At 41.4% G+C, this 22,379-nt stretch overlaps 1 protein-coding gene across 4 annotated transcripts in view; it reads right to left on the reverse strand.

The window, feature by feature from the left end:
• The window catches only part of myot (myotilin), an 85,191-nt gene that overhangs the window by 26,845 nt on the left and 35,967 nt on the right, over positions 1 to 22,379 (reverse strand). For 2 of the 4 annotated variants that reach the window (XM_073922580.1, XM_073922578.1), the window contains exons 1-2: positions 3,972 to 4,087; positions 1,740 to 2,462 (exon numbers count right to left, since the gene is read on the reverse strand). In XM_073922580.1, the coding sequence (XP_073778681.1) occupies positions 1,740 to 2,362 (623 nt within the window). In that variant the 5' untranslated portion in view covers positions 2,363 to 2,462; positions 3,972 to 4,087. Of the gene's footprint in view, positions 1 to 1,739; positions 2,463 to 3,971; positions 4,088 to 22,379 lie in introns of those variants that run through there. The other 2 variants (XM_073922577.1, XM_073922576.1) reach the window with 1 other exon arrangement.

Consider the following 22,379-nt stretch of genomic DNA (forward strand, 5'->3'; position numbering starts at 1 on the left):
AAGTGACATTCTAAGTCAATCTCTGTTTTTTATCATGTTGTTTTTATACCATAGTAATCTAGTTGTGTTTGCTTTGCTTTGGCCTTTTCTGGATTCATTTTTGTAAAATCCCGATTGCAGCTAAGAAATATTAAAAAATCTCTGTACAACAGGGGTCTCAAACTGCAAGCTTGTGGGCCATTTGCAGACATCCCCCCCCCCCCTTCCAGCCCGCAACTAACTAAAACAATATAACGAGATTCGCCCCTCCAAAACATATATTTTTAAATCATTATTATTGTTGTGCAGTCGTATATAGCCATATGCGGCTTTGACCCCCCACCTATTGGACATTTAAAGTACTGCACTGTATACATAAGTTTCAGTTTTACTTTCAGTATCTCTCAGTTTTACTTGAAGTATATCATTTTGGAGGATGCTGTTGTCCTCCACAGGTTGCAATTTTGGCCATGGCTGCATAAATGCAGTCTTCAAGACTAAAATGAAATATGTTGTGTTTCCACCAAGGCAACTCGAGATGCTAAAATATAATTGGTTATTGAGTGGATTATAGAGACTAAAGCAATTGGGTGGATTACAGAGACCAAAACAAAGACAGACACTCTGGCACAGAACACACATTTTTATGGTAGAATAACTTGATTCCTGAAAATCTACTTGTAATGAATTTCCCCCTTTGATATCTACAATCACACCAGTGTGATTAAAACATCAGCTGCTAAATGCGAATCTTCAAAAATGCAAATATATTCCAATGCTAAAAAATTAATTAAATATCTATATTTTTTTCATATATTGAAACTTCGAAAAGGGTATATTTAACTTTTTTTTCGGGTGTATCAAACTTCTAATGTTTTCTTTATTAATAAATTCTAATGCAAACTACAAAATAAAACACAAATCAATAAGACAAATTAATGCAAATTAGGATTGCATTATTAGAAAAAATAATAGTAGCAGCCTTTCATAAATCACAGCAGGACCATTCATCTATTGCTGTGATTAACAGCAAACAAATTCAAGAGCCAACTGATACCTTTTAGGTATATGTACTTTTGGCAAAAACATCTTACATGGATCTCTTTTTAAAACACATTTCAAACAATTACATTGTACTCTAAGTACTATAAGTATGAAAATGATAACGTTTTAATGTAATGAAACATGACAAATCATACTTGTGTACGAACGTACTTAAATACGCACTTGTTTAACTACAGCCAGAAATAAAAGAAAACAAATAATCTTAATAATTATCTTTTAGACATCCAATCAGGTACCTAATGTGCTAATTGAAAACATCAATACACAAACTGAGACCAAATGTTAGATTAGATCATACCTTACTGCTCATATGCATAATAATAAAAAATAATAAAAGGTTTTGCATTGATATGATTGTGCACCCATTTTTTGCTGTTTGCTTGTTTCATAAATAAAGCCCACTGATTTTACATTTAAAGTTGTCTCCCAGACATGGGTTGCGACTGGAAGCGCATCCGCTGCGTAAAACATATGATGGGTAAGTTGGCGCTTCATTCTACTGTAATGACCCCAGAATAATAAAGGGACTAATTCGAAAAGAAAATGAATGAATGAATGAATATCAGTAATATGGCTACTCGTGTGGCCTTTAGACAATTACATTTGTGATAGAGTTCAGACCTTCTAAAGGGTCTGGTTGTACCATATCATACGTAACATTGTTTTAGAGTAGTCATTTGAGTGATAATACTTACATGTTGGATGTATATGTAATATGGGGCACAGGTGAAGACTGCAGAGATCGAGCTGTAGTTTTCAATGTATCTGGAGGTATCCGGGCAGGGAGATTCCGTAACTGATTTGAAGGAGATAGGGGTGGTTCTTGGACCTTTTGTGTTGGGCTGGGTGATCTAGAGGAGTGCCTGGGTGATTGAGGTATGGAAAGGCATTTTGACTGGCAGCTTGGAGGTGAAGGCAGGACTGATGATAGGAAAGCTGCTGGTGATAGATTCTCACTGTTTGGAGTACTCCTTGCTTTAGGAATCAAAGTCATGCTGGAACACATTAATGTCTGAGTGGGTGCATGAAGAGGAGGGGTCACTAAGGGTGCAGGAGTTGTAGCTGGAACACAAAGATCATTTGGCTTGCTGGTCTCAGTGTCATGTGTGTGGAAACTGGGCAGGGACTGGATAAAATGGCGAGGGCGCTCATAATTAAAAGCACTTGGAGGGTACAATGATGGTGAAAAGGTGGGCAGGTCAGCCACATTCGTGGCACTGCCCTTGGATTCTACTTGTTTATTCAGCTTGCTGGTGAGAAGGAATGGATGTGGAACACTGTTTTTAACTCCCTTTGGTGGAGAATCAAGTTTGATCATTGGGGAGAGGTTTGTATCTTCAGCCACCTTACTGACAGAACTCTGTTCGCTGTCAGTGTCTGGGAGAGACTCAACCTTTTTAATGCCAGACTCCAGTACCCTGTTGGAAAGAACATTTAGACTTAGATTACTTATGCCAAGCAAAAAAAAAAAAATGTCACTGATGATATGCAGTCTAGTGACTATTAAGAGGCATTTTGCAACGTGACAATGTTTTACAGGTAAAATTTAAAAATACAGGCACACTAAATCATGCTTAAATAATGCATTGAGACATAGACAGCATCACTGATTATGATGAATTTCACTGTGCTTGCTTACATTGTGCCAGAGACAACATACGTTCTCTGACATAACTTTCATTGGGCAACTGGGCTCAAACATTGGTGTGGTTGTCCAATGCCTAGAATCTACGACCACAATGATCTCAAAGTTGAATAAGGTACCATGCTAAATATTATGCGAAGTGGAATTAAATAGATGGCATGGAATTTACATGCACCTATAAGAAAACTAAAAAGTAGATTCATCAGAGTACACCAGTAACAGATGAGTAAACCAGCACAGATGTTACAATTTGGCCTCTATTACAACAGGAACAAAAATAGTATCCATACATAATGTATAACACACTACGAGAAAACCATTACATTTCTCTTTACACTATATTTTAAAAGACACTGAATAACAGTCAACCCTATACGCCACACACAAACAGTGCTGATTTTCAGAAATAGTCACATAAGACCTTATTTAAAGTACATTTTTTATAATTTATTCAGGTGTTAATAATATTATTAGATAAACAAGTGTTCATAACATTGAATAATGCCGCTGCTGGCGTGTTTCTATGCAAAAGCCATGCTGCTAAAAAAAGTCTTTGGGGTTTTGTCTGACAGACGTGGCAGGTGCAGTTCATTTACGGCTACACTGGCACTGAGTTACCCTCTTTTGGAGGTCATTTTTGAATAAAGAACTGAGCTGACGTAAAATCATTTACTCCACAATGGCACTGTGTTTTTTTTTCTAGTAACAACTGGAAAGAAGTATTTGTATAAACAAGAATGGCATTATTTATAACAATTCTAATTAGCACCTTAAGTTACTCAATTGTGGTCATTGTCCATGATGGTAGTACTGAGCTCCAAAACAGATACAGTTTGGACTGACAGTTTGTGTCAAATTAATACATATTTAATTCATGTATTTCTTGTAAGTAAAGAAGGGCAATGGCTTCACAGAAATGTTTGATTAACTGTTGGTTTACATAAAATTTGAGCCTTTAGCAGGATGAATTATTACATTTTGCAGCCTATATAGACACCTCTGTATCACAACATTAAACGATTTTCATCAAATATTTATGGCACAAACACAGCAATGAGTGAAATGTCAAAAAGCTTCAGTAACAACCATAGTCATATTGTTTGACCCTCTATATGACCTACAGATTGACTAAAAACCTAATTGTTTATAAAACAAATTACACATTTAAATTTACCTGCATATAAGAATGGCAAATGCAATGAAATAAACTTCAAAAAAAGAATCAATATATACTATATACATATAAGGAGTTGATAATCTAGATCACAAATATTGTGCTTACCTGCTTTGTAATATGGGTTTCCTGGCCAGTAAGATCAGGTTGATTTAAAAGGTTGAAGGTAGTGTGGTTTGTCTGCCACTTGCCTCTATTTCAACAACAGGAACTATATTTCACTCAATGAGATACTGTTGGGCTGGATATTTATAGAAAACTATGTGAAGGCAGTAGGCACATGCCCCCACCATTCTTAAAGAACCACCCATTCAATTGGTGAATGATCTAAACTTGGCCTTGAATATTTAAAAACTAATCAAGGATCAAGAATTTCTATTGTACTTCATAAAAACCACATTGTGTCAATACTGCTTTACAGAAATAAACAAATAAAGTAGTAAAGTAGCATTAATATGAAATGAGTTCAGTACATCAAGCTGTTTCATTAAAATCAGTTCAACTGTAGAGTGGCTCTATCACCCCCAACTTAGCAAGCTAAATATGGCACTGGCAAGGAATGCTGAGTAAATCTAAGTACGACATACAACATAACTCTCTATTCAAAATGATTAGATTGTTCTAAGCCATTGATCCTTTGGTTTACCGGATATATATTTTGTCTATATTTTAATTGCCACAGCCATATCACCCTGCAGCCCAAGATCGGTTACTCACTAAAGCTAAGCAGGGCTGAGCCTGGTCAGTACCTGGGAGGGAGACCACATGGAAAAACTAGGTTGCTGTTGGAAGTGGCGTTGGAGAGGCCAGCAGGGGGTGCTCAACCTGTGGTCTGTGTGAGTCCTAATGCCCCAGTAAAAGTGAAATGGACACTATACTGTCAGCGGGGCGCTGTCTCTTCACTTCACCAATAGCTGGAGTATGGTGAGCACACTGGCATTGTTGTCTGTGGCTGCCATCGCATCATCTAAATGGATGCTGCACACTGGTGGTGTGGAGAGATCCCCCTCATGGTTATGAAGCGCTTTGGGTGTATGGCCATACACAATAAATGTGCTGTATAAATACACATTACATGCAATTAATAATTGTTTGCATTTCTGTAATCAGTGAATTTACGTTTACTGTGTAACACTGCTAGCTTATTGCAAATATTTTGCTTTTAAATTTGTTGGATGACAATGTCTGCATTATAGTTTCCTCTTAATATCATCCCAAAGGTGTTCTGTTGGGTTGAGTTCAGAAGTTTGTGCAGGGCACACAGCAAATTCATTGGTGTTAAATTTCAAGTGTTGTGGTAATTCAGAGTAAAGTGTTAAAATTCTGGAGTTAGATAAAGGTAAAATAACCCTCTCGGCGCTAGAAGCTGATTTGCCTCCTTGTCACACAGAGTAACATGGATCTACCTTTGTAGAAAACCCTTGTATTTGAGAAACTAATCAGAGTGTCTGAAATCTCGCCACACCCTCATTCACCTGGCCCATAAATTGGTCAATTAGTTTAGTCCACTAGACAGAGGGAATGACCACAAATAAGTGAATTCAGACACCTGCTGTTGAACACCTGCTGTTAACAAGCACAATCACTAAAGGAATAAGAAATTGAAGGAAGAAATAAAACTACTGACACAGCCTTACACCAAACCAACTGAATTAAAACAGAGGATTAAACAACTTTTTTAAATAATAGTATAAGCAGCTTCACTGATTACTGTTTGACTTCATTTCTGTAAGAATGTTTGACAATGAACAGAGGTTTATTTTTTTTATTAAAAATATTTCATTTGACCTCACCATCATAGAGATCAGAGGCTGCTTATTTGAGCTCTTGAAGCTTTACTCTTATATTCTAATGTTTCTCTGACTGTTATGGCTGTGTTTCTAAAACTCATCAGCTATAGCAAGAAAGGTCAAGATGAACTATACTGTTTGTGCTTAATTGTTTTAGATATAATATCAGGTGTTAAATAAACTGATTAATAAAAATATGCAAATATGGTTGTATTAAAACTGCAAGGGAAAATACTACTTGCATTCTGCTGCTTTTCATAGAAGATTCAACAAACAATTTGGATGCAATTAATAATTATAGTGTCATGCACTAAACATTCAAGCTCCAGCATACTTTTTATGACACACAGGCATCAAGAATCAGGATATGAACCTCAACCGTGGTGGCTAAAAAAAAAAAAGCTGCATAGTTCATGCCGCAATGCATGCTGGGTGCCAGCATAGTACAAAGCTCCCAGCATGCATTGCAGCATGAATAAATTATGCAGCTTTATGTTCTTACAATCTCTTTCTTTTCCTTTATTTTGTGTTGTTTTTGGGAGGTGATAGTTCAGTAGTGTTTTTTTTTACTTGATTTTAATTTTTTTGTTTGTCACCATTATTGAGATTCAAAGACTAATTGTTGATGTCTGGGTATTTTTAAGTTCTGCCATAGATCAAACATTCTCATTGTAAATATTGTTTTTATTTTATTGGAGCTTCAGTGGTTTCATTTATGTATATTATTTATTTCTCACACATAACTAATATGATACTGAATTAAAAAACAAGCAGGAAAGGATGGCTATGATATCATAAATAATCTCTTCAAACAGACACTTTAATTTAATTTCGGCTCTTCATGCTATATGTATAAATAGTGTGATTAACACTAACTATAGCAGCAAAAATAAAAGACAATTACAGCAAGAAGTTGACTGGTGACTTCAAATGAACAACAGAAATTTCATTAAGAGCTTTTGTTCACATGACAGAAATAAAGTCAAAGGTCAGTAATAGGTGAAGCTCCATGATAAGTTGTTTAATGTGATATGTTTTTTTTTAAAGATGTTGAAAAATAACATTTTTTATTGTGTAATTTGTTTTATTTTTATTGATTATTATTTTATGTAGATTTTTTTTTTCTCAGTTGATTTCATCTTTCGTTTTGGCTTGTGTTTTTCTTTCCTTCAGTGATTCTGCTTGTTAACAGTTGTTCATCAACAATTCTCAATCCTCCTTTAATTAGACACTTAATTGTCTCATTAACTAGTTAGGATTTTGCTCTGGAATTTAAGGCTTACGTGTTTTCGAATAAAAAATACAGACTATGGGATTTGTTTTTAACAGAAATATTCTGGAAACTGAATTTACGAATGTAAAATGTTGAAAACAGCAGATTACTGGCAACCACTGCTGCCAGTATTTTGACATACATTTAACAGATATTTTACACAATAAGAGTTTGCTAACTAACACTCTGGGTGTTAAACATTTTAACACTTTCAAAAGTGTTATTTTAACACTTATAGTGGTTCCCATATAAACTCTGAGGGAGTGTTAATTTTAACTCTAAGGTAGTTAAATCTATTAAACCTAAAATTTGCAGTGTGAGATCGATAAAAAAAATACAGACTGTTAAATGTGTTTTAACAGAAATATTCTGTAAACTGAATTTATGAATGTTAAAAACAGCAGATTACTGGCAACCACAACTGCTGGTATTTTTCTGTAAAATCTAAAAATGAAAAAAAAAAAAAAAAAACAGCTAAACGGTTTTTGTGTCACCATTGTGGAGGATAATAGCATCTCTGTTCAAGTCCAAGATGAACTAAGAGTATTTGATGTTATGCTGCATCTTCTTTTGTGTAAAGGTAACTGTGTAGTTACTAATGCAGTCAAAATATGTTTGCTAATTGCAATCACACATGAAAACATTATTGCATCTAAAGACTTTACATTTTTTTGCACTAAGCTATGATTTTGTAAACTGAACATTGTATTAGTTCATGAAATATGGTTATTTTTTGTAAATTTATACAGTTATATAACACTTCCATGTTTTTCACAGAAAGATTCTGGCAACCACAGCTGCTGGTATTTTTTCGTAAATTTAACAGATATTTTACACAATAAGAGTTTGCTAATTAACACTCTCTTGGTGTTGACAATGTTAACACTTTCAAAAGTGTTATTTTTAACACTTATAGTGGTTCCTATATAAACTCTGAGGGAGTGTTAATTTGAACTCTAAGGTAGTTAAATCTACTATCTAAAATTTGCTGTGCATATGCATTTATCAACTTTCTTTATGGATCTTGCTTTGTGGACTAGTATGCTGCCATATTGAAACAGCAAACAATTATCCCCAAAACAGTACTACAAGTAATGTTTCACAAAAATTTCTTGGTATGCTGAAGCATTTAACTTGGCATAAACTCAAAAATTAGTTGTGCTTGTTATAAATGATGTATCTGTGTACCTCATCATTTAAAAAAAAATATCTGCCATCATAATATTATAATCAAATGTCAAAAGTACTTTTATAATAAATATTGAATGTATAATGAATAAATGAATACTTTTATAATGCCTCGCAACATGTAAAGTAGTTCAAGCCCTAACCCTAAAAAATGTAGTGCTAAGTGTCAAAATTATGCCTGTTTAAATCCTAATAACAATAATTTGATAACTTTGGGCACTTTAAACTTATTGTAATACCAAATTTCACACAATGTCCAAGTGTTGTTCCTCATATCTTGCACAAGCAACCAAACATTTTGGTAACCCTTCACACGTTCATAAAAAAGGTTTATTCTAAACATTTTCATAATCGTTTTTCACAAAACCAGATAAATTAAACAGAATTTTTGAGGTTTTTCAAAGTAGGAATTTCTCAATTTATGTGCCTTTTTTTTTCATTTATGTGAGTTTTATTGCAGACAATTTGAACACAATATATTTCATGTTTCGTCTGGTCAACTTCATTTCATTTGTAAATACACATCCTTTCCAGTCATTCAGACCTGCAACACAATCCAATTTAAAGTTGATACAGAAGCATTTTAGGGTTATTAATCAAGTTAATTGGTTAAATAATGACATGATTTGAAACATGTGATGTCAACAGGTGATTATAATTATGATTAAATGCAAAAGCAGAATCCAAGAAAGATTTAGTCCTTTAGGAGTAAAGATGAGCCAAGGATCGCCTGTTCACCAACAAATACATGAGAAAATTATTGAAATGTTTTAAAACAATGTTCCTCAACAAAAAATATAAAAGACATTTGGATATTTCACCTTAAACAGTGCATAACATAATTAAAACATTCAAGAAACCTGGAGAAATTTCATTGCGCAAAGACAAGTAAGCAAGCCTAAGCTGAACAACTGTGATCTCTGATCCTTCAGGGGGCACTGCATCAAAAATTGTCATTCACCTATAAGTGATATTACCACATGGGCTCGGGTCTATTTTGGCAAACCTTTGTCAAGGACCACAATATATATCCACAAATGGCAGTTAAAACTACACTGTGCCAAAAAGAAGCCTTATGTTAATAAAGTCCAGAAACAGCAACTCTGGGCTCGGAGGCATCCGGGATCGACCATCACACAGTGAAAATGTGTACTTTGGTCAGATGTATCAGTATTTCAGGTATTTTTTTGGAGAAAAAGATGCTGTGTGCTCCGAACCAAAGAAAAAAATAAATCATCCAGATCATCTTTTACCAGCAACAAATCCAAAAGCCAGGGTCTGTCATTGTATCGATTGTGTCAGTGCCCTTGGCAAAGGTAACTTGTACTTCTGTAATGCACCATTAATGCTGAAAAGTTAATAGAGGTTTTAGAGCAAAATATGCTGCCTTTTTCAAGTATGCTGCCTAAATCAACAGACTAAGCAAAACCACATTCTGCACACATTGCTACAGAAGAAAAGGATACTTTACAGACTGGCCTGTCTGCAGGCATGAACTATCTCCAATAGAGAATGTGTGGCCCATTTTGAGGTACAAAACGCAACAAGTAAGATTCCATACTGTTACCCATTTTTTTTTTTTAATTGCAGGAAGAATGGGACAAATCTACACCTAAAACACTTCACAACGTGATGTCTCATGTCCCTAAATGTATTTTAAGTGTTTTGAAATGTAATGTCAGCATTACAAAGAGGTAAATACTTTACTGTTTTGCCACTTTTGCAAGTGTTGCAAAAACATTTTTTTTAAATAATAATAAATAAATTAGTTAATAAAAGTCACGAGGAACACATTTAATAAACTTTGTTGAATTATCTATATTGAAATACAAGTCTGAGTATATTTAGAAATCACTACTTTCTTTTTTTATTTGCATTTTCCATACTGTCCCAACCTTTTTTCATTTTGGGCTGTAGAACCTTTTTTTTAAGATAAAAAATTCAGTTTTACAAACGCTTAAAATGTGGCCTTCAAATGACAGGTTGTTATCAAAAATCACTTAACAATTTTGACTGAAGACAAGGACTGAACTGAAAATCCATTAAGGGTCAGACAGCTTTTTAGTTTTTTTTTCTGTCAATTGTTTTTAGCTCCAATAAGCAAGACTTGAGTTTTGTCTAAATTTAGTGATAAGAATTTTTAGTCACTAAATTATTTAAATCAGCTATACAATCTGATAGTTTTGGTAATTTGTATTGTACTAATGATCAGGTTGAGAAGGGACATAGTGCTCTATTTGAACAATCTAAGCGGATGGCGTAAAAACACAAAGGGTGTTGTAGTGATCAGTGGTAAAGCCAGGAACTTAACTTGTGGAAATGAATTTCCAATATAAATAAATGCTGCAGAGTTTACACTAAGCTCTGTTCCTTTTTTTAAGCTCATCAGAAAGTGTCAATTGAGACAGAGACCATCTGTCTTTTGTTTATCTGAAAGACTAATGTGTTAAGAAACAGAGAGGTACATGGATCAGAAAACGTTCGAGGTTACAGAAGTAACCCTTCGTTCCCCGAGGAGGGGGGCTGACCAGCGGGCAGACCTACAACGTAGTGGGCCAGCAAGTGACTCCTCCGCTGAGTCAGTGCTGGGGGGGAATCTGCAGTGCTCCACGGAGGAATCTGCAGGGCTCACCTGACGGGGAACTTTACTGACAGATAAAAAGGCGCACGTACTTCTGTGTTAGGGAGAATGGCGCAGCAAGCGTGTTTCAACACCCTACCGAATTGTTTCCTCAATCACCAAGGGTTACCTAATACCCTTGAGGAAACCGGCTCCACTCGCAGATTGTAAAACCTTGCAAATGAGTTGGGTTTCACCCAGCCTGCAGCTCTACAGATGTCTGTTAGAGAGGCTCTGCGTGCGCACGCTCGAGAGGATGCGAAGCACTCTCGGGGGACGCGGCTCACCTCAGCTCTGATAAGCGAGAGAATGGCATCTACAATCCAGTGGGAAAACATATTCCGGTACGGCACTTCCCTGCTGCCGACCGCCATAACAGACGAAGAGCTGCTCAGATGATCTAAACTCTGAGTGCGGTCTGAATAATACGCAAGACGCGAACTGGACAATAAAGAAAGGGCTGGGTCTGCCTCCTCCGAGGGCAGCGCTTGCAGGCTCACTACCTAGTATTAAAGGGTCACGAAACACCAAAACACATTTTTTGAGCTGTTGCCAGTCATATATGTGTCCCACACTGCTAAAAACACTATTAGGACACCTATATTTCACTAAAAAGTGTAAATTGGTTGTTTTTGCGTTATTTCAAGCAAATTCATACTTCCTGTTTGAAACGAATTTTTGAAGCTGCGTCACGGTCATGACATAATAGCGTTGTATTCCGGCGTGCGGACTGGGCGTCTGTGCTAGAGTGAGTCTTATTACGTCTTACAGTGTGATGCATTAATGCATGAGTAAGGCTTGGTTCAAACCAATCAGCGCGCTCTATTGTGCAACTTCATTAATATTCATTAGTGTCACCGCGTTTACGCCACAGAGACGGCACGTTGTGTTGGCAAAACAAGCGTGAAGTGTTGCTTTTATAGTTTGCTGCCATTAAGTTTCGTTTTCATTTTCTCTCTGTGAGAGCTCAGCTGGATCACATGTGGATTAACAGTATACGCGACGCTCGACAACAATAACTTACGTGTCTAAGGAGGAACATTGTTTACCTGAGAGCTGTTCTCATCTGCAAACGCTGAAATCCGGATTCGCTTGTAACGTTAGTATTCTCTTCAAAAAGACGCGGCTCTAGTTGCTGGTGATTGTCCTGTCTCTACAGATTTGGTAAGTGAGCGACCAGTGCTCTTTGTTTATTCAGTTTGTTCGTATCGAATTAAGTTAACTATTGCACCGAGTGCAAACATAGCACCGCATTTTGTGACCGGAATAACAAAATGACGCTACTTGACGCTACCTGTCGTGTGTATCTAAGTTTCCAGGAAATGCAGAGTTTTTTTTTTCTCTCATTCGCCGTGCGATATCAAACATTGCATGAAAAATACACGCTTAGAGCAGATCCTCGAATCAAATATCTCGTTTGTCGCGAGGGGCATGAATGAATTCCCTGAATGAAAGAGCCAAACTGCAGTTAAAGTCCAACATTTTATAATTTGGCAAATAATTCGACTACAGATGTCCATGTAGGTTAAACATCATCACTTTCTCATGTGTGTGTATTTTGACTGAAACTCGCGCGTGCTCAAATAGACACTCCCACACCATCCCACTTTAGTTCCTCTGACACTCCCCCCTAAACAGAGCTGGACACGCCCACTTTTCTGACTTTTTCCAAAGTAGAGGTGTGAAAACACCCTGCTGAAACGAGGGGGTTTCATGGCCCTTTAAAATGGAGTGGTAGGAACCTTGGGCACATATCGTGGGTGGGGTCTCAGGACGTGAGAGAAGCCAGCCCAATTACAGGCACGAGTCACTGACCGAAAAATGCCTCCGGGTCCCCGACCCTCTAATCGATATCAACGCAACCAGCAGAGCTGTCTTCAGGGACAGAAAGATACTGAGTCGAGGATCGAAGGGATCTGACGCGGCTTGTGTAACGAGGGCGAGATCCTAAGAGAGCATGAGAGGGGGCGGGGTGGATTTATTTGCTTAGCGCCCCTGAGAAACCGGATGATGAGGTTATGAGTTCCCACGGTGCTGCCAGCCACCGTGTCATGAGAGCGGAGATGGCAGCCACGTAACCTTGAGTGTGGAGGGCGACAGCCTGCTCTCCAGCTTCTCTCGGCGTAAAGAAAGAACAACACTGATCTGGCAAATTACGGGGGTCTTCTCTGCGAGAGACACACCATTCAGTGAATAGACTCCACTTCAGGGCATAGGCGCGCTCGGAGGTTACCTAAGTCTTCCTCGCATCTAAGGACCTCCAAAGATCGGCGAGGGTGCCAAATGGTAGTAGGTAGGTGAGAGAGAGTAGGTGCTCTCTCGAAGGGAACTGCCAGGGGAGGGCTTTCGCGAGGGAGAGCTCTGACATCCAGGTCCGGTTGAGCCAGAGGGGTGCAACCAGCAACCTGTTCCTCGTCCTCCCTGACCTTGCACAGTAACTACGCGAGCAGGCTCACTGGGGGAAGCGCGTATTTGCGCATACCCCGAGGCCAGCTGTAAGCCAGTGCATCCGTGCCGAGAGCACTCGTCAGGGAAAGAACAACTGGCAATGAGCGATCTCGGGGGAAGCAACAGATTGATCTGGGCTTCCCCGAATCGCGCCCATATCAGCTAAACAGACTCGGGGTGGAGTCTCCATTCTCCAGGACGTAAGGCTGCCGTGAGAGCGCATCGGCTGCACGGTTGTGCTTGCCTGAATATGCCGTGCAGCGATTTTAGCCGCAGATGACTCCAGAGGAGCAGAAGGCGGGCAAGCTGAGACATGCGGCGAGAGCGCATACCCCCATACGGCGCATGCCCCCGCCGCCGTACTGTCCGTCCTGACCAGCTCATGTTGCCGCTCCAGCACCGGAAAAAACGGTGGAGAGCGAGGAACACTGCCAAAAGCTCTAGGCGATATGCCAATGCAACTGGGTACATTTCCACAGGTCCGCAGCCACATGCCCGCAACGCACAGCCCCCCAGCCCTTGTTGGAAGCGTCTGTTGAAACGACAACAAGACTGGACACCTGTCCTAGAGACACCCAGGCCTGTAGGAACGAGGGGTCGCTCCAAGGGCTGAGGGCGCGGCGACACAGCGCAGTAACAGAGACTCGGTGTTCGTGCGTGTCATGCGCGTCTGGGGACTCGATCGTGAATCCAGTGCTGAAGTGGTCTCATATAGAGTAATCCGAGCGGCATGAAGCGGCTGCGGATGCCATATGCCCCAGGAGCCTCTGAATAGTTTCAGTGGGACCACTATTTTACTGTCGAGCTCTCTCAGACAGTACAGCATCAGCTGAGCGCGCTCTCTGGAGAGGCGCGCTGCCATGGTGACCGAGTCCAGCTCCAGCCCGAGAGAAGAGATCCTCTGCACGGGGGCGAGTTTGCTCTTTTCTCGGTTGACCTGAAACCCCAACAGGTGGAAGTGCCGGAGCACTTTGTCTCTGTGCATAATCAATTTCTCCGAGAGAGGGAAAAAATCAGCCAGTCGTTAAGAAAATTGAGTATGCAGATGCCCGCGAGCCGAAGGGGCGCTAAGGCACCCTCGTGAGGACCCGCGGAGACAGAGAGAGCCCGAAGGGGAGGGCTTTGTATTGCCAAGCTCGACCTTCAAACGCAAACCGCAGAAACTGACGGTGGCGAGGAAGAGTGGAGACATGGAAATACGCGTCCATCAGGTCTAATGCTGCAGACCAACCCAGAGGACGAACGCACCAGAGGATGCGCTTCTGCGTGAGCATTCTGAATGGCAGCTTGTGCAGACAGCGGTTCAAAACGTGCAGATCTAGGATTGGCCGTGACCCACCACTTTTTTTGGGCCTGATGAAGTGTGGGCTGTAAAACCCGCTCTCCATCTCGGCTGGAGGGAGCGGCTCGATTGCATCCTTCACCAGGAGGACAACAATCTCCTCTCGCAAGACAGGGGCGGACAGGGGGCTGACCCTGGTGAATACACACCCATGACTTGGAGGGCCGTTTCGCAAACTGAATCGTATAGCCGAGTCTGATTGTGCGTATGAGCCACCGCGAAGAGCTGGCCCGTGCTAACCAGGCAGGCAGAGCTCTCGCTAATGGACTCATCGCTGAAATCGCTGACGTACCAGCAGTGGGGCTGCGGGGAGTGGGTGTGCTGATCCGGGAAGCGCGCGGGTCCCACGGAAAAGCTGGAGGTGAGATATTTGCTCTCACTCCGCACCCGAGCTCCGGAGGGGAGGCTCGAGGGGTGGGAGAAAGGAGACCGTCCTCCCAGCGCTCGTGAGCCACTGGCGAAACGCACCGAATCTGCAAGCTAGAAAGCATAGCGTCCCAGACTGGCAGATTTCGGGCTGTCACATCCGGGGAAATGGAAAAGTGCTCTTTCATGATGTTCCTCATTCTGGAGAAGAGTTCCCTCTTCTCCAGATGGCCTGTCCCAGGGACGCTTCGCGGTCCATTGCCGGACTTAGCGGCGTTCTGGACAGGGGGGGCTGCCTGCTTCCGAGGTGCCCGACGCGCTCGCTTCGTCAGAGGCGTGTGCGGGGGCGGAGCAGCTCTCGTAGGAGGGCGCCTTCGGCGAGGAGCAGGTATGAATGGCACGGCGGGCGGAGCGGGCTACGGACCGCCGATAAGACATCACCCATCAACTGCTCTCACACCGCCTTGAATTCCTGGGTGAATTCACAGACGGTGTCGCCGAACCTGGCTTGGGATATGGGGAAGTCAAGAAAGCGGACTTTGTCGACTTCGCGCATATCAGCCAGGAGTGGCGATCCTGGATCACTAATGTGGACATCGTCCTCCCCAACGCACACGCAGCGGACTCAGTAGTCCAAAGAGCTAAGTCGGCGGCAGTGCGAAGCTCGTAAGCCTGGGTTGGACCCACCCTCATGCAGCTTGGCCAGCGCCTGCGCTTGGTAGCGCTGGTAGGTGGCTATCGCATGCAAGGCGGAAGCAGCCTGGCCCGCAGCTATGTAAGGTCTAGCTCCGAGGGAGGCAGATAACTTACAGGCTTTGGATGGGAGACGAGGCGGACCCCGCCAAGAAGAGGCGTCGCGCTGATTGACCGCCATCGCGCACTCAACCTGAGGAATCGCCACATACCCCCTGGCTGTTCCACCGTCAAGAGTGGTGAGGGTGGAGGGACACGTAGCACGAGCAGAAAAAACTGCTTTTCAAGACCGCGTGAGCCTACTGTGCACCTCCGGGTAGAAGGGAACGTCCCTCTAGTCGGTCCGGCCGCGAGCTGGGGGATAAACCATCTCCAACCCACGGCCGAAGCAGCCCGGGAAAGCACGGCTAACATGTCCGTTTCAGGATCCGTAGTGACAGCGCTCACCTGCCCGGACGGGGCGAGCGGGTCTGGATCATCATCGGACAATGAAAGCCCACCCTCCGATGTGGACATCTGGTCTCCAGTGTCATCAGGCGTAAGGGCTACCATCTGTTAGACGGATTGCTTCCGTCTAACAGATCTAACAGAGGTCCGCGGGCCCGTGGGCCACGGATTATCTCTCTCTGAAACCCTCAGATCTGCCCGAGTGCCCGCAGCAGAGCAGGGGACAACTGGGGTGGTTTGCTTTTTTGCAAAGGCTAGCCGCGATCTTTACAGCGCAACAGTCATGGCATCGCAATGACGACATGAACTGCCCGCGAGCAGCGCATTAGCATGCTGGACCCCCCAGACATGTAACGCAGTGCCCGTGCCCATCATCCGAGGACAGGAAACCACCGCATCCAGAAACGCACAGTCGGAGCGCCGTCCTGAAAAGGACGTGCTGCACGACTGTGTTGCTTTTTCTGTGAAGTTTGCAACTTTATACGCACCGCTCTGGAGGACCGGACCCAAAGAACGCCAGGCAAGGGAGAACCCCAGCTCGACCGTCTGCCGCTGCGTGTATACACTCTGGACCGGGAGAATGCTCTCGTTCGCTCAGAATCGCTGGTCACAGCAGGAGGAACCCTCATCGACTCGATCAGAAAGTCTCTGAAGCGAAAAGGATGGCGTTTGCTCGCTCCAGGTGTGCTTATATGCTGGGATAATTGGCAATGAAGCACACCTGTGTAAGCTTACGCTGCCAATTCATTGCTTTCATTGGCCCGTTCAATACTCTTTCAGACAAGCGGCTTCTGAACCGAATCCTCCCATTTCGTAGATTTTCAAATCAAATCCACTTAATAGCACTGAAGTTCCCTAACCGAAGGGGAACTTACTTTGCACAAAAGAGAAACAAACGGAATATTTCACTTCATATACTTGTAGATTTAAATGATCATGTATATATTTAATATTTACTGCTAAATACTCCACTGTATCAAACTTTGCTTATTAAGGTTTATATATGAATGCTTGGGTAAAGATCAACATTACATAGTGATGTTTAGACTCTATATATTGCAAATAATGCCTTGGGTAAATAAGATGTGGTTTAGAAAGTGAATTATGCATAGGAAAATATGTAAATATTATAATAGTTAACCGGTGGACTATGACTATGCATATGCAGGCCACATTATGGACGACACCAATGCTGAATTTGAAAGGTGTCATCCTTTCAATCCCGCCTTCCAGAGAAAGTATTAAAGACATTCTCTAAAACAAAAAGGTTTAGTGGTTCAGTTCAGGGTGGTTCTGTTCAGTGTAATTCAGAAGTGTAGTTCAGTTTAGAGCAAGAGTTGTGCAAAAGCATGGTAGTAACAAAGAGTGGTATCGAAAGGGGTATCAGAACTTTTGCTGCGTTTTCCAGCAAGGATTTGGTTATTGGATTCACAGTGCTTTATCCAAGGCGTCTGAAACCATAGCTTCAAGACCACCACCTCAATAAATCTGCGTGTCCCAGATTTCCAGGAACTCTACCTTCAAGGAAAAAATGTCGAACTGTCCCCAACATCAGAACCACCACCTCCAGAAATCTCAAATTCTGCGTGTTCCAGAATATACAGATTTCCATGCTCAAGGATAAAGACATCGGTGTGTCCCCGACATCGAACCACCATCTCCAGAAATCTCAAATTCTGTGTGTTCCAGAATATACAGATTTCCACGCTCAAGGATAAAGACATTGGTGTGTCCCCGACATTGAACCACCATCTCCAGAGATCCCCGATTTTTTCTACTCAAAGCTCAAGGAAGCCAAGTCTGCCCGTTTCATGCTTTAAGATCTGCAAGAACATCCAACTTCTTCCAACCACTGCATCAACGGCAGAAATGTAAATATTCCACTTTCCAACCCTCTAAATTAGACCTTGGCATAGTGTGTTTCAGTATAAAATATTCTAATTAATTAGATGTTTATAACTGATATTAATTAATAACAATAAATTACTCAGTTCTTTGTTATTGTTGAATAAGGTTTACCTTATCTTAACTTAATCACCTTTATCACTCGCATATGCACTTCATGTATTGTACATTTAGTAATTGTAGTTACCCTTGATAACTATTTTGTTAATAAATACACATTTATTACAATTGTGTCTTCCTTGTGTTGATAATACAGAAAAAGGCTCTACAAGTCAAACAATCTCATTATACTTCAGATTTTGGCCTGATAATGCCCTTCCAGCCGCAACCCATCTCTAGGAAACATCGACACACACATTCACACAAACACTCATACACTACGGACAATTTAGCCTACCCAATTCTTCTCTACCGCATGTCTTTGGACTGTGGGGGAAACCGGAGCAACCGGAGAAAACCCACATGAACGCAGGGAGAACATGCAAACTCCACACAGAAACACCAACTGAGCCGAGGATCGTACCAGCGACCCAGCAACCTTCTTGCTGTGAGGCGACAGCACTACCTACTGCCCCACTGCGTCACCCCTACGTGAGGCTAAAATATCAATATTAATATCAATACCTAAACATTGATTTTAATATTTGATAAATCCAATTAACACGCCTCCTTTTTTAGACCAGAACACCTATGGGCACACATATGAGCGCAAATGCATTTGCTATTTAAACAGCGTGGCACAAAACGTCAAAATGACTCTTACGCCAAGCTGAAACTAGCAAACAACAATTGCGTCTCGCCTTGTGCCACATTGAGCTGGGTGTATGATTGGGCTAGAACTTAACCTTATGGCCCATTTCCAGAGTGGTATGGAACGGTTCGGTTTGGTACGCTTTTATGACCGTTTCCACTGTCAAAAGGCTTACCAAACCGAACCGTAACATATCACTTTTTCAGCACCCTTTCGAAAGGGTACCAAAACACCAAAAAGCGGAGCTAGACATGCAGCTGAACGCTATTGGTTTACAGAGATACGTCATTCGCTTACGCAAAAAGCCAGAATGAAAACAAAAACCGCCATGTTTAAAATACACAGCCGAGAGAATACCGCAGAATTATATATAAATTTAATATTGAGCCATGGTCGACCCGGGCTCAAACAAACCTTGCTATCGTCTTAATGAATAGCGAGCGGTTTCGATTTCTTCCTTGCGCTAGCCGCGCATCTATATCTGAAATAATAAACTTTTTAAGCTGATGATAACTTGAAACACGATCCTGTCAGATACTGTCAAACACGATAGTGAAGCACAGAAAAAAAAGGAGAAGCCGGGAGAAAAGGAGCACATTACTTTTTTAGCAAACGTAAACAAACTGTCTAGTTTAACTATTATCTTCACCTTTTGGACTAATATAACCTCAGAAAGATGGAATTGCTCTCTAACAGAGGCTATATGTGCTGCTGAAGATTACAGACACAGATGAGAGGTCTGCTCTGACTGTGGGCTATATTTCCTGTTGTTTTTTAACCTAAATAAGCACTAAATGACAGCTATGTGTAGTTTTACTGCAGTTAATTTCAGAGACTGTAAGGGTCTGTATGTGTTCATATATGTTCATTTATTTATTTTACATAATTACAGACATTCATTGATCTGCAGTTATAATCAAATCTTGTTCATAGAATAGTAATAAACATTTATACATAAGTATTTATGTGTATAAAGCATCTGTTTTGTGAGAAGTGCTTCTCATATGATATGTAAGCGACCCGTACAGCTTTACTGTAGAAACTGAACTGAAACCTTTCTGTCATACACCACGCCTACCAAAAGGGTACCCTTGGAGGTGGAAACGCAAGCCTAATAATGGTGGCCCGTACTGACCCGAACCGTACTGTACTTTACCAGTCAGTGGAAACGAGCCATTAGGGATAGAACTGAACCTTGCGGTACCCCACAATGTACTTTTGTTTGCTATGACACCTCTTCATTAACAGACACAAACTGATAACATTCAGAAAGGTAAGACCTGAACCAAGCCTTCCATTAATACCAAAAGTAGTTACAACCCACACAGATCAGACAGGACTAGGGACCACACATGATCAGACAGATAGTAGGATGAAGATGGTTTGAGATAACCTACAGATCCTACAGTTGTGAGATAAACTACAGAAGATAAACAAACAAACAAACTACAGAAAATAAACAAAAGATAAGGTAAACAGGAATCGAGGAACAGACAGGAACGGAGTAGTAGCTCTGAGTATCAGACGGATCTCCACACCAGTCTTGAACACAGACAGAGAGCACATCAAAAACAACAACAAACTGACATGAGACAAGAGACGCGCTGTCCAGATATAGCCGAGATAACTAGGCTAATCAAGATAGCAGGACCCTACATAGCACGTGACATAACATTGACGTAACAGACCCATGTGGAGCACCAAAGCAAAACAAAACCATGGGACCAAACAGACACTCAGAAGTGTGCACACCCCTACAACTGTGACACTAGTTTTGTTCACAGTGGTTTAGGTGAATCCAGAAGAGATGGGTTTTTAGAGGTTGTTTGAGTGACACTAGCAAATCAGCAGTCCATGTGGCAGTGGGAAGATTGTTTCACCAGCAATGAACATTGAACGAAAATGTTTTGGAAAACGACTAACAGCCTCTCTGTGACGGTATTACAAGGTAGTGCTCACTAACCGACTAGAGGTTCCTGGAGGGGATGTAGATTTTCAGGAGCTGGTGGAGGTACGATGATGCAGTGTCTGTGGCTGTTTATCAATGATTTAACCTTGACATGGGCCACAAGAAGTAACCAATGCTGAAAGACACAGAGTTGTGTTACACGAGCTCTTTTGGGCTCATGAAGTTTAAAGGTGTAAGATGGGAATCCAATTAAAAGACCATTGCAGTAGTCCAGCCTTGAAATGACAACAACTTGAACTAAAAGTTGTGCAGGATGATCTGTTAGGAGAGCTCTGATTTGCTGATTTTGAAAGTGCGAGCTGTGTTATCAATGTGCTCTTTGAAGGACAGCTGATCATCCAGGATTAAACCAAGATTCCACATTAAATTGCATGGGGTAATAGTAAATGATTCCAGTTGGATTAAGAAATTGTGTTGAGTGTGTGGAGTTGCAGGAATGACTTTTGGAGATCAGTTTTTGAAAGCTCAAGCTATAGGTGATGGTGTCACGGATTGAGTAATCAAGACAAAAAGGATCCAAATGCAAGTAACAGTTTATTTTAAGTCAAAAGGTGAACACAAGGAAACAGAGAGTGAGTAGTGTGGACAAAGATTTAGCCACTGCGATCACACCAGGAAGATCTACAACAAGCCCGAGTCAATCCTGACAAAACATAGAAAGATCATACATACAGAGTAACGAACTGTCAATGATGTCCTGGTTTTCCACCCTAATATAGATGAGCTAAGTGCCATCAGCTGGAACTGCTGATAGTCCAGCTGATCACATCATGTAAACAAAGCATGCATCAGAGCACATGAAAACCATAACACAGAACCACGTGACAACACCAAACATAAATATAAAGAGTGTATGCACCTGACAACCGTGACAGATGGTCTTTCATCCAAATCAAGATATCCTCCAGGCAGTGCCAGAACCTTGCAGCTACCTTTGGGTTATCAGGAAGAATTAAAAAAGAGCTGTGTGTCATCAGCATAACAATGATAAAAGAAACCATGTATTTGGACAATGGTTCACAGTAATGAGGTGTAAATAGAATATAGAAGGGGATCAAAAAGAGATTCCTGAGGTACCCCAGTGACCAGATGACTCCAGCCACCCAAGCCATAGACTTTTTTTCTCTGCTACCCTCAGGCAGACATTTCCGCAGCATTTGGTCACGCACCAGCCGGCTGAAGGAAAGCTTCTTCCCTCAGACTATCAGGCTGATGAACACACCGCACGCAGAATCTTCCATACCCCTCACTGCACACCATCAATATGTAGCATGAACTGCACTTTAACCAATCTATACTTGAAACAATACTGCCTACAGCCATGGGCACACCTATTTATTGTACATATCACTGTCAATTTTACATTGTCCTGTTTTTTGGGAGTGTGCTGTTGTATTTTGCACTGTTGTAGTATTTGCACTGTGTATTTTGTACTGTCTGAAGCCAGCACCTAAGCTTTTCACTTATCATAGCACACATGCTGCTGATGATGTGACAATAAAAGTGATTTGATTTGAGATGATGAGCTTCTTCTCCTCGATTGGTAATGAAATGTTTTGAGCAGATTGTTAAGAGGAACTTACAGCACATGATTTGGAACATGATCGATCCTCTTCAATTTGCTTATCAGTCACACAAAGAGGTTGAGGATGCCACAACAACATTACTGGACTCATGTGCGACTATGCTTTGTGGATTTCTCTTCAGCTTTTAACTGTAATGAG

This window comes from Danio rerio, chromosome 14, assembly GCF_049306965.1.
Source record: "Danio rerio strain Tuebingen ecotype United States chromosome 14, GRCz12tu, whole genome shotgun sequence".
NCBI classification, from domain to species: domain Eukaryota; kingdom Metazoa; phylum Chordata; class Actinopteri; order Cypriniformes; family Danionidae; genus Danio; species Danio rerio.